This window comes from Rhinopithecus bieti, unplaced genomic scaffold (assembly GCF_001698545.2).
Source record: "Rhinopithecus bieti isolate Rb0 unplaced genomic scaffold, ASM169854v2 scaffold_18153, whole genome shotgun sequence".
NCBI lineage: Eukaryota > Metazoa > Chordata > Mammalia > Primates > Cercopithecidae > Rhinopithecus > Rhinopithecus bieti.
In genome coordinates, this window is record NW_016809139.1 from 1,764,470 (window position 1) to 1,787,430 (window position 22,961).

Here is a 22,961-nt window from a genome sequence, read left to right on the forward strand (position 1 = left end):
GAAATAGCTGGATCATATAGGAATTGTATTTAAAAATTTTAAGGAACTGTCATCCTGTTTTCCATGACAGCTGCACCATGTTACATATCCACCAGCAGTGCACAAGGGTTCCAGTTTCTCCACACACTGGCCAACATTTGTGATTTTCTGTTCTTTTTTATAGTAGCTATCCTAACGTGTTTGAAATGATATCTCTTAGTTTTGATCTGCATTTCTCTAATGATTAGTGATGCTGAGCATCTTTTCATGTGCTTATTGGCCATTTGTACGTCTTCTTTAAAGAAATGTCTATTCAAGTCCTTTGCCCATTTTTGAATTGTGTGTGTTTTTTTTTATTGTTGAGTTATAGTTCTCTATATATTCTGGATACCAATCCCTTACCATATGTATGATTTGCAAATATTTTCTCCCATTCCATGGTTGCTTTTTTACTCTGTTGATGATATCTTTTGATGAACAAAATTTTTAATTTTCATAAAGCCCAATTTATCTGTATTTTCTTTTGTTTCCTGTGCTTTAGGTGTCATAGCCAAGAAACCACTGCCAAATGCTTTGTCATGAAGTTTTTGTCCTGTGCTTTCTTCTAAGAGTTTGGGTCTTATATTTAGAAGTCCTTGATCTACTTTGAGTTAATTTTTGTATATGGTGTTAGGTAAGGGTCTCACTTGATTCTTTGGCATATGAATATCCAGTTTATCCAGCATCATTTGTTGAAAAGACTATCCCTCTCCTTACCGAATGATTTCTGCATTCCTGTCAAATATCATTTGACCATATATGTGAGGGTTTATTTTGAGGCTAACTATTCTATTCCACTGGTCTCCATATCTTTTTGGGGATTTTTTGAGACAGGGTCTCGCTCTGTTGCCCAGGCTGGAGTGCAGTGGTGCAATCATAGCTCACTGCAGCCTCAACCTTCTGAACTCAAGTGATCCTCTCCCCTCAACCTCCCATATTGCTGGGACTACAAGCATGAATCACCATGCCCAGCTTATATATTTTTTATAGAGACAGGGTTTCACCATGTTGCCCAGGCTGGTCCCAAACTCCTAAGCCCAAGCAATCAGCCCACTTTGGCCTCCCAAAGTGCTGGAATTACAGGCATGAGCCACCACACCCAGCCCTCTATGTCTTTATTTACACCATTACCGGACAGTTTTGATTACTATAGCTTTGTAGTGAGTTTAGAAATCGGAAAGTGTGAGTCTTCCAGCCTTGTTCTTCCCTTTCAAAATTATTTTGGCTGTTTGGGATCCCTTTAGACTCCACATGAATTCTAGGATGAGCTTTTCTATTTTTGAAAAAAAAAAAATCACTGGGGTTTTGATAGGAATTGCATTGGATCTATAGATTGCTTTAAGTAGTATTGACATCTTAACAATATTAAGGCTTCCAATTCATGAACATGGGATGTCTTTCCATTTGTTTATGTCTTCTTTCATTTCTTTCAGCAATGTTTTACAGTTTTCATTGTACAAGTCTTTCACCCCCTTGGTTTAATTAATTCCTCAGTATTTTTTTTTTCTTTTTGATGCTACTGTAAATAGAATTGTTTTCATAATTTCCTTTTCTGATTATTCATTTGTAGCGTACAGAAATGCAGCAGATTTTTGTGTGTTGATTTTGTGTCCTGCTACTTTGCTTAATTCATTTATTAGATCAGGGGTTTGTTGTGGAATCTTTACAGTTTTCTGCATAGAAAATTGATATGGTTAGGCTCTGTGTCCCCACCCAAATCTCATCTTGAATTATAATCCCTATGATCCCCATGTGTCAAGGAAGAGACCAAGTGGAGGTAGTTGGATCACGGGGACGGTTTCCACTATGCTGTTCTCATGATACTAAGTTCTCATGAGATCTGATGATTTTAGAAGGGGCTCTTCCTTCTTCATTTGGCACCTCTCTTTCCTGTCACCTTGTGAAGACAGTGCCTTGCATCCCCTTCATCTTCCACCATGATTGTAAGTTTTTTGAGGCCTTCTCAGCCATGCTGAACTGTGAGTCAATTTAACTTCTTTCCTTTATAAATTACGCAGTCTTGGGCAGTTCTTTATAGCAGTGTGAAAATGGACAAATACGAAAATCATATCATCTGTGAACATAAATAATTTTACTTCTTCCTTCCCAATTTATAAGTTTTATTTTTTTATTTTTATTTTTTTGTCTTAATTGCTCTGGCTTGAACTTCCAATGCAATGTTGAATAGAAGTGGTGAAAGTATGCATCCTTCCCTTATTTCTATCTTGGAGAAAAAAATTTCATTTGTTCTTATTTTTCTAATTACTTAAGTTGTAAAGTTAGGTTGTTAGTTTAAGATCTTATTTTTTTTTTCGTTTTTTTTGTTTTTGAGACAGAGTCTCACTCTGTCACCCAGGTTAGACTGCAGTGGCGTGATCTCGGCTCACTGCAAGCTCCACCTCCCAGGTTCACGCCATGCTCCTGCCTCAGCCTCCCGAGTTGCTGGGACTACAGGTGCCTGCCACCACGCCCAGCTAATTTTTTGTATTTTTAGTAGAGACAGGGTTTCGCCGTGTTAGCCAGGATGGTCTCGATCTCTTGACCTCGTGATCTGCCCGCCTTAGCCTCCCAAAGTGCTGGGATTACAGGCATGAGCCACCGCGCCTGACCTAAGATCTTATTTTTTAATGTAAGTATTTATAGCTATAAATTTCTCCATTAGCACTGCTTTTGCTACGTCCCATAAGCTTTGATATGTTGTGCTTTTGTTTTCATTGGTTTCTTGATTTCCCTTTTGATTTCTTCTTTGATCCATTGGCTGTTTAAGGTAGTGTTTAGTTTCCACAACTTTGTGAATTTTCCACTTTTACATCCATTATTGATTCCTAACTTCATCTTGTTGCCAGAGAAGATACTTTGTATAATATCTACCTTAAATCTATTGAGAGATAAATTAAGACTTAATTTGTGATCTAATACGTAGTCTGTCATCTCGCTGTGGGTGTGAGGTTTTACGCACATCAAGTGCTTGATAAGGGGCGTCTCAAATCAACACAGAAACAAGATGAAAGTCTGGCCTTTATCACAAAAGTTCCCTGCTGATCCCAGCCTGGGCCCACTCTGCTGAGCCCTTCAGAATCAGCCTGGGGCCTCTGACCCTGGAGGGCGAGAAGCCCAGCATCGGGCGGGAGGAACACATATAAGATCAAGGCTTCCCAGTGTCAGGGATGTCCTGGCCATGTTGAATCCAGCTAGGTAAGACAAGGAGGCATGAGCCTTCTCTCTTGGGCATAAGAAGAGGACAGTGATGTTTGTGGCCTGGAGAATGGGCCAGGCTAAGCAACAGAAGTTACACAGAGAACCACTGCAGCTCCAGTACATCACACCATTCCTGAAGCCCTGCTCTGCCTCTACACTCTTTCCTGCATCAGAGGTAGAGGAGCTAAAGTAGCCAGCAAGCAGGGAGTTGGGAGAGGCACCTTCCGCACTCTTTCTTTTCACCCTGAAGTTTTGTGAGAAATGATGACTACCACAAAGGTATAAATGACACCAGCTGCACTCACATTCCAGTTACAAATAAAGGAGCTCATACCTCTAACATCAGGTGACAGGTAGTCACCCACCTGCCCATCACCAGCTGCCCTCTGGTCAGGGTTTCTGACTAAGGAGGAATATTCTGGTTCCCAGAATCATGGCACTTCAAGACTAGAACTTAGCATCCTCAGAGCCCACGTTCTGGCCTCCACCCCATTCCCCCCATGTTCCCTGACCCTCACCTTTCAGCAAGGCCTGCAGGATGGCCACATCCACATCCTGCTGACCATCCTTGCCTTCCCGGAAGACAGTCAGCAGCTGCCGCCTCCGGACAATATCTTGGATCTGCAACAAGCATTTTCCAAGTGAGACACACAGTGACCCCTGAACCCCTGCCTCCTCCAAGACACACAGAATTGAGGCCCCAGACACAGCCGGAGCCCTGGGTCCTGCCTGCCCTGTGGTCAGGACACCGCCACATCTCCTCTTGCCTTAGACAGTGTGGATGAAGATCCATGGGGACCAAATACAACGTGTTTGTGAGAGTCTGTGGGGTGGAAAACACAATCCCAGAGCAACGGAGCTTCACCCTGGTGCTCGTGCAGCTCCATGCAAGGCTGCTCCTCCCGGCCCTCCTGCGAAGCCCGGGCCACTCCTCACCACCTGCCTACCTGCCTATCTATCTGTCCATGCATCTATCTCTCTCTCTCTCTCTCTATCTATCTGTCAATTGATTTATCTGTTAATCGATCAATCTATCTATCCATCTATGCATCTATCCATCTATCTACATTATCTATCTATCCATGTACATATCTATCCATCCGTGTGTGTTTCATCTATGTATGTATGTATCTATCTACCTATCCACCTATCCATCTATCCATCCACATGTATCTATTGTCTAGCTATCCATCCATCTTTCCATCCATCTGTACACACACACACCTACCAACCATTCATCCATCCACTTATCTACCTCCCACCCACTATCTATCTATCATCTATCTATATCTATCTATCTAGCTAGCTAGCTAGCTAGCTAGCTATCTTTTATATCAATTCATCAATCTTTTTTTTTTTTGAGACAGAGTTTTTGCTCTGTCACCCAGGCTGGTGTGCAGTGGCATGATCTTGGCTCTCTGCAACCTCCACCTCCTGTCTTCAAGCAATTCTCCTGCCTCAGACTCCCAAGTAGCTGGGATTACAGGCACCCACCACCATGCCTGGATAATTTTTGTATTTTTAGTACAGACATGGTTTCACCATGTTGGCCAGGCTGGTCTCGAACTCCTGACCTCAAGTGATCCACCCACCTCAGCCTCCGAAAGTGCTGGGATTACAAGTGTCAGCCACTGTGCCCAGCCCATCCATTTTATCATCTGTCTGTCTAGCTATCTATCCATCCATCCATCTACCTACCATCTAGCTACCCATCTATCCATCCATCCACATGCCCACCCACCCACCTACCATCCATCCATCCATCCACACACCCACCCATCATCCATCCATCTATCTACCACCTACCCACTATTCATCCATCCATCCATCCATCCATCCTGGTGTCCCTAGCAGGTATGTCTGCTACAGTTATTCCTCCTTGAAGCACCTTCCCCCTGTGTCCAGGGCAGGCAACTCCACAAACACATCTTCCCATGGCTCCCACTGCTCCCTAGACTGGCCACACCTGGCCTCCACTGCTTCTCTCCTCATCCCCCACCTGGCCTCATTGCTTTCACACAGACTCTGCCCTCACCTGGAGGGCTCCTCACACTCCACCTCCATGCCTAAGACCCCAGCGGTGCCCCATCCCTCGGGGTCCAGCTTTCGTGACAACTCCGAAACACATCCTGGACTCCCTGGTGAACTCCACCGTCATCCAGCAGCCAAAGGTCTCCGGGTTTTCAGCCCACCCTGTCCTCATACAGTAAAGCAGCTCCCAGCGTCTGAGCCCATAAAAGTCTCCCAGCCTTCAGCCCACCCTGTCCTCATAAGGTAAAGCAGCTCCCAGCATCTGAGCCCATACGGACACCAGGGCCTCGTTTCCTCCTCTGAGTGGAGCACTCAGTACCCCGCTTGATAGATGAGAAAGGCGAGGCTGAGCAAGGGCGGACAACTTCTTCCTGGCCACAGCTGTGAGACCTTGCAGGGAGGCCCCAGGGCCCCTCTGACGGGGCCGCCCACCAGCAGCAGCACTCCAGGTTGGGTCTGCAACTCCTCCAGAGTGTAGACGGACGCTCCGAGAAGGCATGTTAAGGGAGCACACTGACCCCAGCTGTGTGGCTCGGCCCCTCCCCACTGAGCAGGCGCCTCAGTGAATGCCGAGCCCCTGCTGAGGCCTGACGGCTCCGTGTGAAAGCACCACTTTCAGGGCCTTGGCTTGGCTATGGAGAGTGCATTAAAAATAAGCACCTTTCAACAACAGCTGATTAAACTCAGTTCTGAAAATTGCCCGAATAATTTATCAACCAGCAGAGAAAGGGCTCCAGGGCCCGCCTGACAAGTCCCAGTGGCACCGGGAAGGAAGGAAAAGCCGACCTGACATCGGGGGCTGAGCGGCCGCTCACAGCCGGACCGTGATGTTTTCACAAACTGATCTGGCGCTTGCGGCTACATCATGTTATTCTCCTGCCGGGCAAAAACGCTCTCAGAAGACATCCGTGCAGAACGAGGTCACTCGGAGACCATCACAAACCACAGAAGAAAACAAAGTCACTGTGCCGCCCGCAAATCACCAGCCACGAAAGCTGCTTCTAGATGAGCCACCAGGACCAAGCCCTCACCCGGCCCTTCCGCTGCCCGTGGTTCCTGAGGGTGCTCGTTTTTAACCCATTCTCCATAGGCCCAACCTGGCCAAACACACGTGTCCCTGTGGCCTGCAGCTAGGGGTCACCACCGCCCACAGAGCCCGAATTAAACACAGTGGGAGCCGTGGAAAGTGCATGTCAGCCACTCAGAACCTGGGGATGTCCAGGCTCTGCAGGAACGGCACAGACAGAGGGCTCTGCCGGCCCCGGCTTGCTGGGAAACAGAGGATGAAAAGGCCCCAGTGCCAGCCCCTGCAAAGAATCCTCCAGGAACTGAGTCAGGTGACCCTGGAACCAGCAGTTACAGGGAGGGTAGGGACTCTCCACTGGAGCCCGCCCCCCTGGTCAAGGGCTTTGTGAGGTGGTCAGGGCTGACCAACCACAGCCCTTCACAACTGACCCCCTCTGGAGGCTGGGGTCATGGCAGGGGCCACCCAAAATCTACCCCTGGACTGGAGCAATGGCCCTCCTGAGGCCACTCTACCTGCCTCCATTAACTCACCCATGAGGCTAAGAGCTGGACTGACCCTGCGACCCACAGCCATTACTCAGCAGCTGCCCCGCTGCCCAACTTGGCTGAGGCCTTCCCAGCGCCTGCCTCCCACCCCTCCAATCCAGCAGACTCTTTTCACAGCACCACTGAGGCTGGCAGTGTTCCTAGCCCGCCCTGGTGTGCTGCCGGTGAGGTTCACACCCTCCGTTCAAGTGCTGTCACGGGATCTGACCTCCAGAACCCAGCCAGGAGGTTTGCCACCTGCGCCCTGCCCTCTGCAAATTGCTCTGGCACCCGCTCAGACCCAGTGGGTTCTCCGCATCGGTGTGTGAGTCCTGGTCCTGCCCACCAGGCTGACAGTGTCTCTGTGAAGCAGCCACATGCCGGTGACCATCGTGCCCGTCAGCCTCACCTTTTTGGTCCACTCGACAATCCTGCTTTCCGTGAAGGTCTCAAACATCTCCTGGAAGAACACGCTCAGTTTCTGCTGGATCAGGGAGACGGTGATGTCCGAGACAGGCAGGTTGGCCACCTGGGCAATGACATCAGCCACACGGCCCGAGCCCTCCACGACCACACAAGGAGTGCCGTTGGTGGTGGCGTTGTAGATGGTCTGCAAGGCAGGCAGGGGCGTGAGCCTGGGACCAGGTCCTTGCCTCGCTCCAATGCTTTCTGAATGGAGAATTCTCCAAGGCCAGCTAAGGGAAGGGCTGGCTAACACTACTCCAAGATCCATTGAAAGCACTTATCACTTTGGTGGCATCCCCTGCTCTGGGGGAAGAGGGAGCTGCCCCAACACACTGGGGGCTGCACACCTGGCGCCTCTCAAGCCTCAGCACCAGCAGAATCAAAGGCTCTCAGCATTTTTGCCTATGGATCTGCAGACGTGAGGACCTCGCAGCAAAGGGGACGCTGCATGGACCTGGAGTTACCAACCTCATAAAAGCCCACAGTAAGAGCAGGGCAATGAGGAGGACCCCTGGGCTCCAGCGGGTGCTGGACTTCGGGAAGGGACTGGCCACAAAGCCATCTGGCAGGAGGGACCCTGCCATGTGTATGAGCATCTGCCTGGGGTAAGGAGGCGGGTGTAGCCGCCCCAGCAGGAGAGCCATGAAGGGTACTTGGCATGCGTAGGGAGTGAGGACCCAGTACTCTATGGATTCCTGTCCAGCCTTAAGCCCCCAAGGCTCTGTTTTGACCTCCTGCCATCATGAAACATAAATGGGACACTGCCTATGATTCCATCCTTCACAAAAGCCCACACTCTTGGTCCAGATCCGCAGGCTCGCCTCGCACCTTGCACGCCACAAAGCGGTTAGGATGCGGGTCATGAAGGAAGGCCAGCAGAGCAGCACATTCAAGCCGCATGCCAAATCTGCAGTCACCAGATCTGGTGGCACCACAGATCTGGGATGGGGACCGTGGCCCTGTACTTTGAAAAATGCTTCCTGGAGGAATCTTGGGGGCAGAAACTCCCCAGCCTCCCCAGCAGGTCCCGGGAGCAGAGGCTCCCCACTCGCTCCAGGCCCTGGGAACCCATCCTTTCCTTCCACGCCAGTCAATGGCCTGGTCACAGCCAAGCCCAGCTTCCTCCCCCAGGCACCGTCCTCCGACCCGTCCTCTGCCCATCCGGAAGCAGCCCTGTCACAGGATAGATGCTCTTTCTCGTCTCCTGGTGGGCAAGCTCACGGCTCTCTCTTGCCAACAGTCTCGAGTGCTGAGACAAGCACTTTCAGACAGTCATCTGCCTGCAGCGGGACGGGCCCACACAAACCCCCTCCCACCCAGCCATGCTCACCTGCAACGTGCCCGGGCCGCCCTCCAGCACCACACACACGATGGGGATCTTGATGGCCACACCTAGAAAAAGCACAGAGCCAAGTGAGGAGACAGAGGTAGGGGGCAAGACCCTGCACTGGGGCACTCTCCCCTGTCCCCTGCCGGCTCCAGCCTAACCACACACTGAAGCACCTGCTGAGAGGCCTCTTGCCAGTGCTGAGTTGAAGGTCAAAGCTCCACATTACCAGGGGACCTGCCTGTTCCACATCGATGAGAGACTCCAGAGCCCCCTGCCACCCACACCTCCCCCACTCGCTTGCATCCCATCCACTCCCCCTTGCTTTCTTGGGAGGGAGGGAAGGAGGGAGGGAGAGACAATCAGAGCTGACGCCCCAAGCAGGTGGGCATAACCTGTCACGTGTAGGTGGGAGCAGGACACGACATGTCCATCCTTTGTCCATCTGCCCGGCCCCACCCTGAACTTCATCCAGCCCAACAGCAGGGGAGCCTGAGAAGGACTTAGCAACCCTTTTCTCCAGGCAGCAAACTCTGTCTATGAGACCCCATGGGCCCATTGTCTTCACACACTCACCCACACATCCCACCCTGGGTGTCCTAGTCAAGCAGGGTTCTCAAAGCGGGGTCCCTGAACCTCAACATCACCCCCACCAGGGAACGTGCTCCTAATGCAAGTTCTCAGCCCACCTGGAGCTGCTGAGTCGGACCCTGGGGCCAGGGCCCACGCACTGGTGAGGAGCCCTCCAGGGGAGTCTGCTGCACAAGGAAGCTTGCAAGGGACCCAGCCCACCCGGGCACAGGCCAGACACTTCCCATTCACCATCTCCTCTTTGAGCCCTCCTCGAGTGACATGCAAAACCCCGCACTTGACCTCCCGACGTCCTCAAACCCATCCCATCCCACCTATGAGGAAAAAGGTGTCAAATCCTAAGTTTTGACTATCGTACATTCTGATTTCTGAACCTGAGACCAGACCATGATCACGGTTTAAAATAATTGTAGGGCCAGGCACAGTGGTTCAAGTTTTGTAATCCCAGCACTTTGGGAAGGTGGTGGGAGGATCCCTTGAGCCCAGAAGTTCGAGGCTACAGTGAGCTGAGATCACACCACTGCGCACCAGACCCTGTCTCAAAAAAAAAAAAAGTAGGCTGGCCTATTACCTGCGGGCACACAGGCTGTGAGCTGCCAGCCCCCCCGACCGCCCTCCCACTGGCTGAAACGGGCAAGAGAAGATGATCCTCCTGGAACAAAGTATAAAGAGACATGGGATAGAAACCCAGGTGTGTTCTGAGGATGCTCCAAGCGCCGCCAACATCCTGGTTGTGACCAGCTGTACCTGACACTCTGACCAGCCCCCTGTGCTGTCTGCCGAGCGCCAGGAACGTCCTGGTCATGACCAGCTGTACCTGACGCTCTGACCGGCCCACCGTGCTCTCTGCTGAATGCCACAAACATCCTGGTCATGACCAGCTGTACCTGACACTCTGACCAGCCCACCGTGCTCTCTGCTGAGTGCCATACCTGTTGAATGTCCTTGACCAGCTATACTCGACACTGACAAGCCCACTGTGCTCTCTGCCCAAGCACCCTCAAAAGCAAGCTCCCCTACCTCCTCTTTCCTTGGTCTGCTCCGATATGAACTTCTCCAGCCTGGTCCTCAGAGGAATCTCCACCCCATACTGGCCGTGGGTCCCGTCGTCCACGAGGATGAAGTGAGAGTGGTTGCTGTCTAGGCAGGTCAGGTTCCCTTGGCCGTCCTCATCCAGTATGTACTCAGCAGGGAAGCTGCCCTGGAATGGCCAGAAAGCGTCAGACACAGCTTCTGGAAAGCTCTGCCTCTCTAACGTGAGCAGGCTGAACACCGGCCCTCAGAGAGACCAGGTCCCCGTCCCTGGAATCTGTGGATGTGGCCTTCTTGGAGAAAGTGACTTTGCAGATGTGATCGAAACATGAGAAGATGAACCTGGATGATCTGAGTGGGCCCAAAATACCATCACAGGTGTCGTTATAGGAGAGAGGTGGCGGGAGACACACGTAGGAGAGGAGGATGCGGGACCACAGAGGCAGGGACGAGCGACACAGCCACAAGTGGAGAAAGCCGGAGCCCCCAGGAGTGGAGAAGGCAGGGAAACAGACCCTCCTCCCAGGCCTCAGGAGGGGTGTGACCCTGACTTCAGAGTTCTGTCCTCCAGACACATGAGAGACCACAGTGCTGCCGTTTCAGGCTTGTGGCCATTTGTTACAGCAGCAGATACAGGAAACAGATACAGGTCTGGGGTGAGGAAGTGGGGTGCTGCTCTGTAACAAACACCTAAAAATGTGGAAGTGGCACTGAAACTGGCAATGGGCAGAAGATGGCAGGATTTTGAAGCACCATGAATAGAAAACGTCTCAATGTCCTTGAAGAGACTATTGGTGGGAACGCGGTGTTAAAAGCCTTGCGGAGATGGGCACAGTGGCTTACACCTCTAATCCCAGCACTTTGGGAGGCCGAGGCGGGAGGATCACCTGAGCCCCAGAGTTCGAGACCAGCCTGGACAACATGGCAGATCTCATGTCTACAAAAATAAGAAAAATTAGCCGGGCCTGGTGGTGCGCACCTGTAGTCCCAGCTACTTGGGAGGCTGAGGTGGGAAGATCACTTGAGTCCAAGGACCTCAGGCTGAGGATCGCACCAGTGCACCCCAGCCTGGGCAACAGTAAGACCCTGTCTCAGAAAAAAAAAAAAGCAACTTGCAGTAAGGGCTCCGAAGGAAGTGAGGAGCAGGGCAGGGAGGGTTTTGTTACCTTAGAGCAGGGGTCCCCACCCCCGGGCCATGGACTGGTAATGGTCTGTGGCCTGTGAGGAGCTGGGCTGCGCACAGCAGGAGGTGTGCGAAGCGAAGCTTCATCCCTCTTTACAGCCGCTCCCTATCGTGTGTGTGACTGCCCGAGCTCCACCTCCTGTCAGATCTGCGGCACTAGATTTTCATGGGAATACTAACCTTACTGTGAACTGTGCGTGTGAGGGACCTAGGTGGCATGTCCCTCTGAAAATCTAATGCCTGATGACCTGTCACTGTCCCCCATGACCCCCAGATGATGGGACCGTCTAGCTGCAGGAAAACAAGCTCAGGACTCCCACTGATCCTACATGATGGTGAGTTGTACGATTACTTCATTACATATCACAATGTGATAATAGAAATAAAGTGCACAATAAACATAACGTGCTTGAATCATCCCCAAACCAACCACTCACCACCCCGCCCCCAACTGTGCAAAAATCATCTTCCATGAAACCAGTCCCTGGTGTCAAAAAGTTGGTGACCGCTGCCTTAGAAAATACATACATGGGCCAGGCATGGTGGCTCACACCTGGAATCCCAGCACTTTGGAGGGCTGAGGCAGGCAGATCACAAGGTCAGGAGTTCAAGATCAGCCTGGCCAACATAGTGAAATCCTGTCTCTAGTAAAAAAACAAAAATTAGCTGGGCATGGTGGTGGGTGCCTGTAGTCCCAGCTACTCGGGAGGCTGAAGCAGGAGAATCGCTTGAACCCAGGAGGCAGAGGTTGCAGTGAGCTGAGATGGTGCCACTGCACTCCAGCCTGGGCAACAGAGTAAGACTCTGTCTCCAAGAAAAAAAAAAAAAAAAAAAAGAGAGAGAGAGAGGGCCAAAGGTGTGTCTGCACGATTCCCTGCTAGTGACGAAGAGACTAGGCAAGGAGACTGCAATTCACTCAACCATCTCAGAAGACAGGAGTGGAGACGGTATCACAGGAAAGGTCAGCAGAGCCCTTTTGGTCCACTGGCAGAAATTCCTACGGCGTTCAAAGGAGGCACACAAGGTTTTCACAGATGTTACACCAGCAACAACATTGCAAATTTGGACTGAAAGGGACAGAGGTGGGATAAAATGAAAGGTCGTCAGACTCCTTAAAATCTTCAAGCAGGAAGTAACCTATAACCTTCCGAGAAAAGGATTGTCCTGAAGGCAGAGCTATGGACACGGAGCTGGGGGGGGGGCTGCCCAAGCCACAGAGGGGTCTCCCCGGTCTTACCACCTAGTGCGCTCCCCCTGCTGGGTTTTGGAATTGCCTGGGGCTGGTGATGCCTTCGTTCCTCCCGTGTTCCCCCTTTGGGAATGAGAGTGTCTACAGCTATGATGCTATACCTGCCCTTCCCTGCTCTTCCCTTGTATTTTGGAGACAGGGGACTTGTTGGCTCCTCTCACAGGTGCACACATGAAGAGAAAATCTGCTCCAGGATTGATCAGACTCAGAGTCTTCAGCATCTGACTTAAATGATGACATTTGGGACTTTTGAGCTGATATTTTTGTTTTTTGTTTTGTTTTGCTTGAGATGGTGTCTCGCTCTGTCACCCAGGCTGGAGTGCAGTGGCACAATCTCGCTGCCACCTCCGCCTCTCGGGTTCAAGCGATTCTCCTGCCTTGGCCTCCCAGTAGCTGGGATTACAGGCGCCCACCACCATGCCTGGCTAATTTTTTGTTGAGACGGGGTGTCTCCATGTTGGCCTGGCTGGTCTCAAGCTCCTGTCCTCAGGTGATCTGCCCGCCTTGGCCTCCCAAAGTGCTGGGATGACAGGTGTGAGCCACCGTGCCCGGCTGAGCTCATGATATTTACATGAGATTTTGATCTTGGAGTTTCTGCTGTAACGGGTTGGTAGTTGGAGGGGATCATTTGGTTTGGTTTGGTTTGGACAGAGTCTTGCTCTGTCAGCCCAGCTGGAGTGCAGTGGCATGATCTTGGCTCACTGCAACCTCCAGCTCCTGGGTTCAAGCAATTCTCCTGCCTCAGCTGGGATTACAGGTGCCTGCCCCTATGCCCAACTAATTTTTGTATTTTTAGTAAAGACAGGGTTTCACCACGTTGGCCAAGCTGGTCTTGAACTCTCGTCCTCAAGTGATCCGCCCACGTCAGCCTCCCAAAGTGCTGGGATGACAGGCATGAGCCCCCACACCTGGCCAGGATCTGGCAATGGGGTGAACATATTTTGCATGTGGAGTGGACAGGAGTCTGAGGCCAGAGGGAGGACCGCAGTTGGCTGAATCACGGCCATGGACCCGGTAAGTGCTGCTCCTCATTTCCCTGTTTGGAAAAGCATCTTTGCAGATGTCAGTTAAAGATCTTGATATGAAGGCATCACCCTAGATGACCCCAGTGGGACCTCAACACCATCACAAGTGTTCTTATGGGAGACATGGGGAGATTTCACACAGGCACACAGAGGCGGCCACGGGACGCAGAGGCAGAGACTGGAGGGAAGCAGCCACCAGCCAGAGGATGCCCATCAGCACCCAGACGCTGGAGGCAGCAGGAATACTCTTCCCCAGGCCCCGGAGGGAGGTGGCCCCGCTGACATCGATGGCTGGATGATGGCCAAGCGACACGGATTCCAGATCTGATAGACTAAGTTTCTGCTGCTTTAAGCCACCAGGTTTGTGAGCCTGGGTTACAGCAGCCCCCGGAGACAGATCCAAGGCAGGGTGGCAGCAGGGCTGGGACACACCCTCCGCCGTCCACAGAGAGGGAGTGCAGCTAAGCGGAAGCAGCCACAGTCCCATTCCTCCAACAATGCCAGCAACGGTGGTGTCACGGGAAGTCGTGTGAACTCAGCATGGGAAGGAAAGTAAGGAGTGACCTGGGACATCACCCAGCCGCTCCTGGCTTGTTTTTCAATTCATAAAAAGAGCAAGCAAAGCCAAACAGCCAGTCCAGTCAGACCCCACCAGACACATTCATGATTCTGACGCAAAAGGAAGGTGAAGGCCGGGCTGCGGCTGGCCAGTGCTTGCTGGGAGGTGAAGGCCGGGCTGTGGCTGGCTAGGGCTTGCTGGGAGGTGAAGGCTGGGCTGCGGCTGGCCAGGGCTTGCTGGGCCCTCGTGGGCATCTGGGAGTGTCCCCCGCCCCCCCAACCCCCGGGAATGGACACACAGTGTCTGTGATGTTGCCAGAGGAGTAAATCACCCCTCGGGGTGACGAGGGAACCTGCTCAGTGAGTCACAGGCCAGTGTTTATGGGCTTTCCTGACCACGCGGATTCAGGGGCACACACGCATTATGCCAGAGTCAGTGTGTCCTTGGAAAATCTGGTTGAATGACTTATTATCTGTCCCAACTCAAGGCTCTGGATTAAAGCAACTGCTTCTCCTGCAGCCAGTTAACCAGAGGCAGGAGTGCTCCATCCTCAACCTTGACAGGGAAGCTGGGGGTGGATCCTGGCTGCTGGGGACCGCAGTACAGTGGGATTCCCAGATGCAGGAGACCTCTGAGTGCAGGGACTCAAAGCGCTAAAAGCTCCGGTTCGGGGTCAGATCGCCCTGGCTCAGCCCTGCCCAGCTGCCCGCTGGCCACGCTCCCTCCCTCTGCTGTTAGCGGAGCCCTCATAGCCAGTGACTCTCATGTGGATCCTTCTTACAACCTTGAGGGAGATACCAGAGTCCAGCCAAGTTAGCCATTCATCCAGGTCACCTGGGTCAGGGACGGGGCCAGGAGCTGCGCCCAATCTCCTGAGCGCGCCCGCCGTCCCTGCACACCCCACCTGCTCCCTACAGCGCTCCATCAGACGTCACGCACACCCCGGCCCCTGCACACTCCGCCTGCCCCCTACAGCGCCCGGTCACACGTCACCCACACCCCTGGTCCTAGGCTCCCCTCCCTAGGGGGCCACGCTCACCGTGGGATGGATCAGGCCCTCCCGGCGGTGGACGGTGCCCCAGGTGGCGACTCCGATGGTGATGACCTCACCTTCCTTGTAGCTGCTGCTCAGGCTGAAGTCCCGCACCGCCTCGCCCACCTGCTTCATGACGCCGGCGTGGGACCCCCCCGTGATGATCCAGGCCCCTGGGGAAGAAGCACGGTGGGCAGGCCCCGCAGTACTGAGGGGCTCCCTGATACCCCGGAGCCTGACGCCTGAGCCCCTCTAGGCTCAGCGATGCCCAGCCCCCCATCAACACAGAGCCCCTCGCTCAGGGGCTTTTAAACCAGCATCAGGTGTAAGGAACTGAGGTTCCCACGGCCCTCAGGCAGGGTGGGAACAGGAGCAGGCCCCACCCCTCTCCCTGGTTCCTGCCACCTCCTCTGGCCCCAGACTCAGGATCCCCACTCTCAGCACACTCTCTGCATTCTTCTATTTTGCTTTCCTTCTTCCTCCCAGCTTTCAGGACCCAGGTGCGGCAGAGTGCATCCTTGCTCACATCACTCAGCCTGGTCCCTAGGAAGGACTCCCTCCACTTCCCACCCACCGCCTGCTGCCAGAGGTTTGCAGCCAACCCTGTAAGAAACACACCTCCGGCCGGGCACGGTGGCTCACACCTGTAATCCCAACACTTTGGGAGGCCGTGGCAGTCAGATCATCTGAGGTTGGGAGTTCGAGACCAGCCTGACCAACATGGAGAAACCCCATCTCTACTAAAAATACAAAATTAGCCCAGTGTGGTGGCACATGCCTGTAATCCCAGCCACTCGGAAGGCTGAGGCAGGAGAATCACTTGAACCCAGGAGGCAGAGGTTGCAGTGAGCCAAGATTGCGCCACTGCACTCCAGCCTGGGCAATAAGAGTGAGACTCCGTCTCAAAACAAAAAAGAAACACACCTCCCATCCCATATCTGGTCTGACCCAGTGTCGTGAGCTGGTGGTAGCTTTGCCTGAGAGCAGGAGGTCCCCAGGTGCCTGCTCGCCTGGCCTGCCCTGGGGTGAGAAGCACAGGTGAGGCCACGGTTGCTGCCCCACAGCCTCCCCTTGAGGCACCAGCGAAAGTCACATTGGTTCGTTTTTGGGATTTGTCCCTGGTGCAATGCTGGCATACCAAAGACTGGGTCACAGTGTCACCATAAAAACAACAATTGGGCCAGGCGCAGTGGCTCATGTCTGTAATCCCAGCACTTCAGGAGGCCAAGGTGGGCAGATCACCTGAGGTCAGGAGTTTGAGACCAGACTGACCAACATGGTGAAACCCCGTCTCTACTAAAAAGGCAAAAATTAGCTGGGCGTGGTAGCACGCGCCTGCAGTCCCAGCTCCTTAGGAGGCTGAGGCAGGAGAATTGCTTGAGCTCAGGAGGCAGAGGTTGCAGTGAGCTGAGATTGCGTCACCACCAGTGCACTCCAGCCTGGGCGACGGAGCAAGACGCAAGACTCCATCTCCAAAAAAAAAAAAAAAAAAACAGCCAATCGGCCAGGCACGGTGGCTCATGCCTGTTATCCCAGCACTTTGGGAGGTCAAGGCAAGAAGATTGCTTGAGCCCAGGAGTTCAAGATCAGCCTGGACAACACAGACCTTGTCTCTACAAAAATTAGCCTGGCATGGTGGCATATGCCTCTAGTCCCAGCAACTCGGGAGGCAGGGGCAGGAGGACCACCTGAGCCCAAGAGGTCTAGGCTACAGTAAGCTGAAATCATGCTGCTGCACTCCAGCCTGGGGAACAGAGCAAGACCCTGTCTCAAAAATAAATGGATGGAGATGGAGATGGAGATGGAGATGGAGATGATGGAGATGGAGATGATGGAGATGGAGATGATGGAGATGGAGATGATGGAGATGGAGATAACAGTTGAAAAGCTGGTACTAGCTTTGGGCCAGGACGCAGACTGCAAGGTCACTGATATTGAAAGCTAAAAAAAGGCTGGGCGCGGTGGCTCAAGCCTGTAATCCCAGCACTTTGGGAGGCCGAGGCGGGCGGATCACAAGGTCAGGAAATCGAGACCATCCTGGCTAACACGGTGAAACCCCGTCTCTACTAAAAAATACAAAAAACTAGCCGGGCGAGGTGGCAGGCGCCTGTAGTCCCAGCTACTCGGGAGGCTGAGGCAGGAGAATGGTGTGAACCCGGGAGGCAGAGCTTGCAGTGAGCTGAGATCTGGCCAGTACACTCCAGCTTGGGTGACAGAGTGAGACTCCGTCTCAAAAAAAAAAAAAAAAAAAAAAGCTAAAAAAAATGCAACATCAAGACCCGGAGCAGGTGAACCCTGAAGAAACCCGTGGCATTATTTGAGAGGGCAAAGCATCAGAAAGCGCTTGTGGGACAGTGACCTGCATTAAACCTAGTCCCACGTGACCAGACTGAGAAAAGGTCTGGTCATTTTACAAGCAGGGCTGTGGGGCTCACAGGTCAAAAGATGCAGCCATGCCTCACGGTCACCAGGCAGAAAATGAAACCGAGGACTCTGTGAGCCACGCAGGCCAAGTCAGGCTCAGTTACGACTCCACTTGGAGGCAAAGACCATACCCCAGGAAAAGCGGGGTGACTCCAGGCCCATCTGGACCCAACATTGCCAAGTAATCACCTCAGGGCCTCACTATTCACCCAGTCCCCTCCAGAGAGGCCCGGGGAGCCTCAAGGACTTGGGGTCCCCTCCCCAATGGAATCAGGGTAGGGCGGGGCACCAGGTCACGGCCCCTGGGATCTCACACCATCCACCAGGACTGGGTCCCTGCCTGACTCTCAATGGTGATGCAAATTTGGGAGGTGATTTGACTCCAACCAGGCAGTTGCCTCAAGTGAAAAGATGGAAATAATAATGCTCCTTGCCTGATGCTGATGGAAAAAAGTGATAATGGAAAATGTGATGACCGGGAACTCTTGCTGGCCCCCTACAACTGTCCCACAACGCTGGCCCCAGCCGTGCACCCAGACCACCGAGGCTCCCAGGCCACTGAGGTTTTCATCTCTGCTTGGCCCTGGGCACCAGCGGGGCCACACACTGAGCCATCTCCAGCCCACGGGCAAGCCAGGGGCAGCGCCGGGCGTCAGGGAGCAGCTGTGCCCAGGTGAGGGGTGCACGGGTCCGACTCGGGCTGGGGCACGGCCTCGGTGGCTTCCAGGGACGTTTTGGGTCCTGATGGCCCTGACTGCCCCGGCACAGCCTCCACAGCCCACCCCACCCACCCGCCGGGGCCTTGTGTCCCTCTAGCCTCCAAGTTACCTGTGGTCTGAGCCACCTTGACCAGGCCTCTGCGGAAAATGCTCTTCAGCCGCGGCTTCATGTTGAAGTTCTTGGCCCCCCCGGTCACTGAGATCAGGAGGTTGGGGACGTCCAGACCCCAGTGCTGGGTCATGAGGTGGTAGATCGTGCTGGAGGGCGTGTCCTGGGAGACTCTAACATACTGCGGGACAGGGAAGACAGCGGAGAGAACCCGTGTATCAGTGGGCAGGGACAGCACTGACCCACACAGGCCACACGGAGAGGCCCCAGTGGGCGGCAGACACCACACACCTTTCCAGCTCAGACCCAGTAAAGGGGTCCCCGTGTGGGCAAGGCACGAATCATGAGAGAAGAGGGAGGCAGAGAGGCCCAAGCCGGGAGCAACAGGCCATCCCTTGGGGACCAGACCCGCCCTCAGCAAACCTCCCCCGGCCCTCCTGCCCCCACAGCACCCACTTTTTCCTCTTCCTCTCAATTTTGGGAGCGCCTCTCAGACATGCACCAGCACAGACTCCAATTCCCGCCCTAGCGCCTGGGCCCCGCCTTCCCAGGGTCTAATCATCTCCTGCACTGGGGTCTCTGCCCTCCTGTCCTTGTGCGCCCAGCACTGCCCCCTCTCCTGTCCCCTTTCCTGTCCCCTCTGCTCTGTGACCCCTGTGCCCTGGCCCATCCTAGGGATTCAGGGGACCCAGCTTCCTGTGCCTCCCGTCTGAACATGGTTCTCCCAGGCTCTGTCGTCACTCTGGCCCCTCATGCTCCAGGAGACCCTCACAAGTACACAGTGGACTTTCCCTGTTCCGCTAGGTGGGCCGTGTCTGAAGAGACCCAGCCAGGACTGCAACCCCCACCGGGATTGGCCCACCAGAGACACAAAGGTGATGGGTGAAATCCAGAAATGCCATGAGGTGCCCTTAAAACAAACGTGGTAGCATTGTCACTAAAGAAGGTCCAGTTAACCCACAACCATGGTGCCTGTCACCATCAGAACATGGGCCCCACCGGGTCCACCAGGCATCTGGAGGTGCTGGTCTCCCTGGGAGGAGCAGGGCTGTGGCCTGCATGGTGGATGCTCCCGGGCTTCGAGGCAGACCTGCCGCACCACGGGGTCTGTGTCCCAGCTGTCACTCACTGTCAGGCCGCAGGCGTTTTTCCCTCACACTACCTGCCCCTGTCGGGAGTTGCAGGGCTGGGAGAAGCCGGGGGATAGGGGAGGGATGCAGCCAGAACTCCAGGCTCAGACGCAGCTGGACTCAAACCCACCACTGGCACTGCCACCATGGCCTTGGGCAACGGGTGGGGTCTGCCCATACCTCAATCCCTCATCTGAAACCCAACAACGGGACTGTTCCCATAACCACAGAGACCGAGGGGCCCAGGGGCCTGGAGAACACCCACATGTGATGGTGACACAGGGTGGCTCAGGGGCTGGGCCAGCCAGGAAGCCTGGGGCCGCAAGACCCCATCTCCGAGACCTGCCCCACCCAACCCCTTTGGTCACCTCATGACATCATCACACAATCGAGTGGACAGGTCACACTCGGCAGGTACCAGATTCAGGGCTCCAGACCCCAGCACAGAGATTAGTGCCACCCCCTCCCAGGACAGTGGCACCCAATCGCTGTCTCAGAACCCTCCAGAAGGCTGGTCAACACACAAGGGGCCGAGTCTCTGACTCCACAGGCCTGGGATGGGGCCTGAGAATTGGTCAGAGATGGCTGGTCCTCCAGGGACCACAGTGAAGTTGTGCATGAGAGAACCCAGCCCTGCGCCTGGGCCTCCCTCCAGCAGTCTGCACCCTCACAGTGCTCTCCTGCAGGCCAGGCTCAGCCTGGATCGTGCTGTGCCTGGCCCAGCCTCCTCGCAAGGACTCTCACCTTTGCTTCCAGACTTGCCATATGGCCTCCCTGCCATCCTGGGCCCCTTCCTCCTGCTTTTCCCTCCCTCTCCACACCCTTCCTGCCATTCCCCAAGCACACCCTGAGTGTGTCTGTGTCCTGCACCCCTCTCTTTCCTCCTTACTCGCCCCCAGGCCCTGACAAATGCTACCCAGGGCCACCCAGCCAGAATTCACTCACCACTCCCGGCTTGCACCCTCCTAGAAAGCTCACTGTGCCCCACACTGCTTTGCAGATGACCAAGCACTCCGAGAGTGGGATGCATCTCTTGCTTGCCTTGCAGAGCGCCTCCCCACCTCCTCCTTTGCTGTGCAATGGGCTCTGTGCACCCTGGATCTTTGCCAGCCTCCTGCTCTTGCCCCAGGAAATGCCAACCACCACGTGTCACTGTGGGGCCATGTAGCTCCGCCCACAATTCAGAGCAAGAGTGATGGAAACCAACCTTCTTCACCTCCTGGCTCAGGCCTGTGAAGACGATGTCACCGAAGGCATCTGTTGGCATCTCCTGGACATGTTTCTTTGGGTCCCACTGTGTGCCCTGGAAGGTGTCGGGCTTGGTAGCCTCCTCCAGGTGCTGCTCACGCGTGTAGCCACACTGACACACCACCTTCCTGCAAAGACACAGCACCAGTCACCCAGGGAGTGCGGTGCCCTTCCTGCTCCCTGTGGAGGCATCGGAGGAGGTCTGGTGGAAAGCCGCAACCTTTCCCCACCCAGCAAAAACAAGGCACCTGCCCCTTCCAGCCATGGGGGAGGCAGCAGAGGCCTATTGGTGGGCTGGAACTCTTCTCACCCTCAGCAGTAACAAGAAGCCTCCCCAGGAAGTGTCAGTGGATCAGTGGAGGCTGCAGGGGGCTTTGACTTCACCCTTCATGGGGCATTGACAGGGGAGGACTCCTTCCTTCACCATAGACATGTCAAGGGGACCAGCTAAAACTCAAGATCTTGAGTCTCTTAACACAAAATCTAAACTATCAAGGTTTCAATCAAACATCATTAGTTGTACCAAGAGCCAGGAAAATCTCAACCAGGATGAGAAAAGACAGCTAACAGCCACCAACACCAAGATGACACAGATGTTAGAGTTATCTGAAAATGATTTTAAAGCAGCCACCTTAGAAATGCTTCAACAAGCAATCATGAACATGCTCAAAACAAATGAAAAAACATACATTTCCAGTAAAGAAAGAGAAGATATACCAAATGCAAATTTTAGAACTGAAAAATGCAGTAACTGAAATAAAAACTCAATGGATGGACCCAACAGCAGGATGGAGGAGACAGAGGAAAGAAGCCAGAAGCAGGAAGACGGAACAGTAGAAATTGCCCAGTAAGAACAGAGAGAAAACAAACAAACAACAACAAAGTAAACAGAACCTCTGGGGCCTGCGGCACTGTAACAAAAGATCACACACTCCTGTTCAGAGTTCCCGAAGGAAAAGAAAAAAACAGTGATCTTGAAAATATCTTGAAAATGTATGTAAAGAAGTTATGGTCAAAATTTCCGCATATTTGACAAAAAAAAAAAGACATAAACCTACACACGCACAATCTGAGTGAACAGCAGAACAGGAAACCAAAGAGATACATGCCAAGCCACATAACAGTTAAACTTCCCGAAAAACTAAAAACAAACAAAAACTCTTAGAAGCGACCAGTGCAGAATCCCAGCCACTCGGGAGGCTGAGGCAGGAGAATCGATTGAACCCAGGTGGTAGAGGTTGCGGTGAGCCAAGATCGGACCACTGCACTCCAGCCTGGGCAACAGTGGGAGACTCCTTCTCAAAAAAAAAAAAACGCCTCAGAAATGACAGGAAGTTGGGACCTTCTTAACTGAAGGAAGGCTAGGGAATTCGTCACCAACAGACACACCCTAAAAGAATGGCTAAAGGACGTTCTCGAAACAGAAAGGCAACAAGAAGGAATTGTGGAATATCGGACAGGAAGAATAACAAAGAGTAACCTCTTGAATTTCCTAACTGATTTCTGATGGCTGAAGCAAAAAGTATAACGCTATCTGACATGGTTTTCAATACATGTGGAAGAAATATTTCAAGCAATTATAGATTAAGAAGGGGACACAGATGTAAAAGGAGATGTTTCTATACTTCACTCAAACTGGTAAAATGTCAACATCAGTAGATTGCAATAAGCTATATTATATAATATACTATCTAGAGCAACCCCTCTTTAAAAAAAAAGTGATACAAGAAGATACACTCAAAAACAGTATGGTGTAAGCAGTGGCTCACGCCTGTAATCCCAACACTTTGGGAGGCCAAGGTGAGCAGACTGCTTGAGCTCAGGAGTTTGAGACCAGCCTGGGCAACATGGCAAAACCTTGCCTCTACCAAAAATACAAAAATTAACCGGGCATGGTGGTGCATGACTGTAGTCCCAGCTACTCAGGAGACTGAGGTGGGAGGATCACCTGAGCCCAGAGAGGTGGAGGGTGTAGTGAGCCGAGATCATGCCATTGCACTCCAGCCTAGGCAACAGAGTGAGACTCTGTCTCAAAAAAAAAAAAAAAAAAAAAAAAAAAAAGGGCCGGG

At 53.1% G+C, this 22,961-nt stretch overlaps 1 protein-coding gene across 3 annotated transcripts in view; it reads right to left on the reverse strand.

Moving 5' to 3' along the window:
• The window catches only part of TRPM2 (transient receptor potential cation channel subfamily M member 2), an 85,809-nt gene that overhangs the window by 50,917 nt on the left and 11,931 nt on the right, over positions 1–22,961 (reverse strand). For all 3 annotated transcript variants that reach the window (XM_017888686.1, XM_017888689.1, XM_017888687.1), the window contains exons 4-10: positions 20,852–21,020; positions 18,515–18,695; positions 15,269–15,435; positions 10,202–10,382; positions 8,594–8,655; positions 7,208–7,408; positions 3,735–3,837 (exon numbers count right to left, since the gene is read on the reverse strand). In XM_017888686.1, coding sequence (XP_017744175.1) covers positions 3,735–3,837; positions 7,208–7,408; positions 8,594–8,655; positions 10,202–10,382; positions 15,269–15,435; positions 18,515–18,695; positions 20,852–21,020 — 1,064 coding nt within the window. The remainder of the gene's footprint in view (positions 1–3,734; positions 3,838–7,207; positions 7,409–8,593; positions 8,656–10,201; positions 10,383–15,268; positions 15,436–18,514; positions 18,696–20,851; positions 21,021–22,961) is intronic.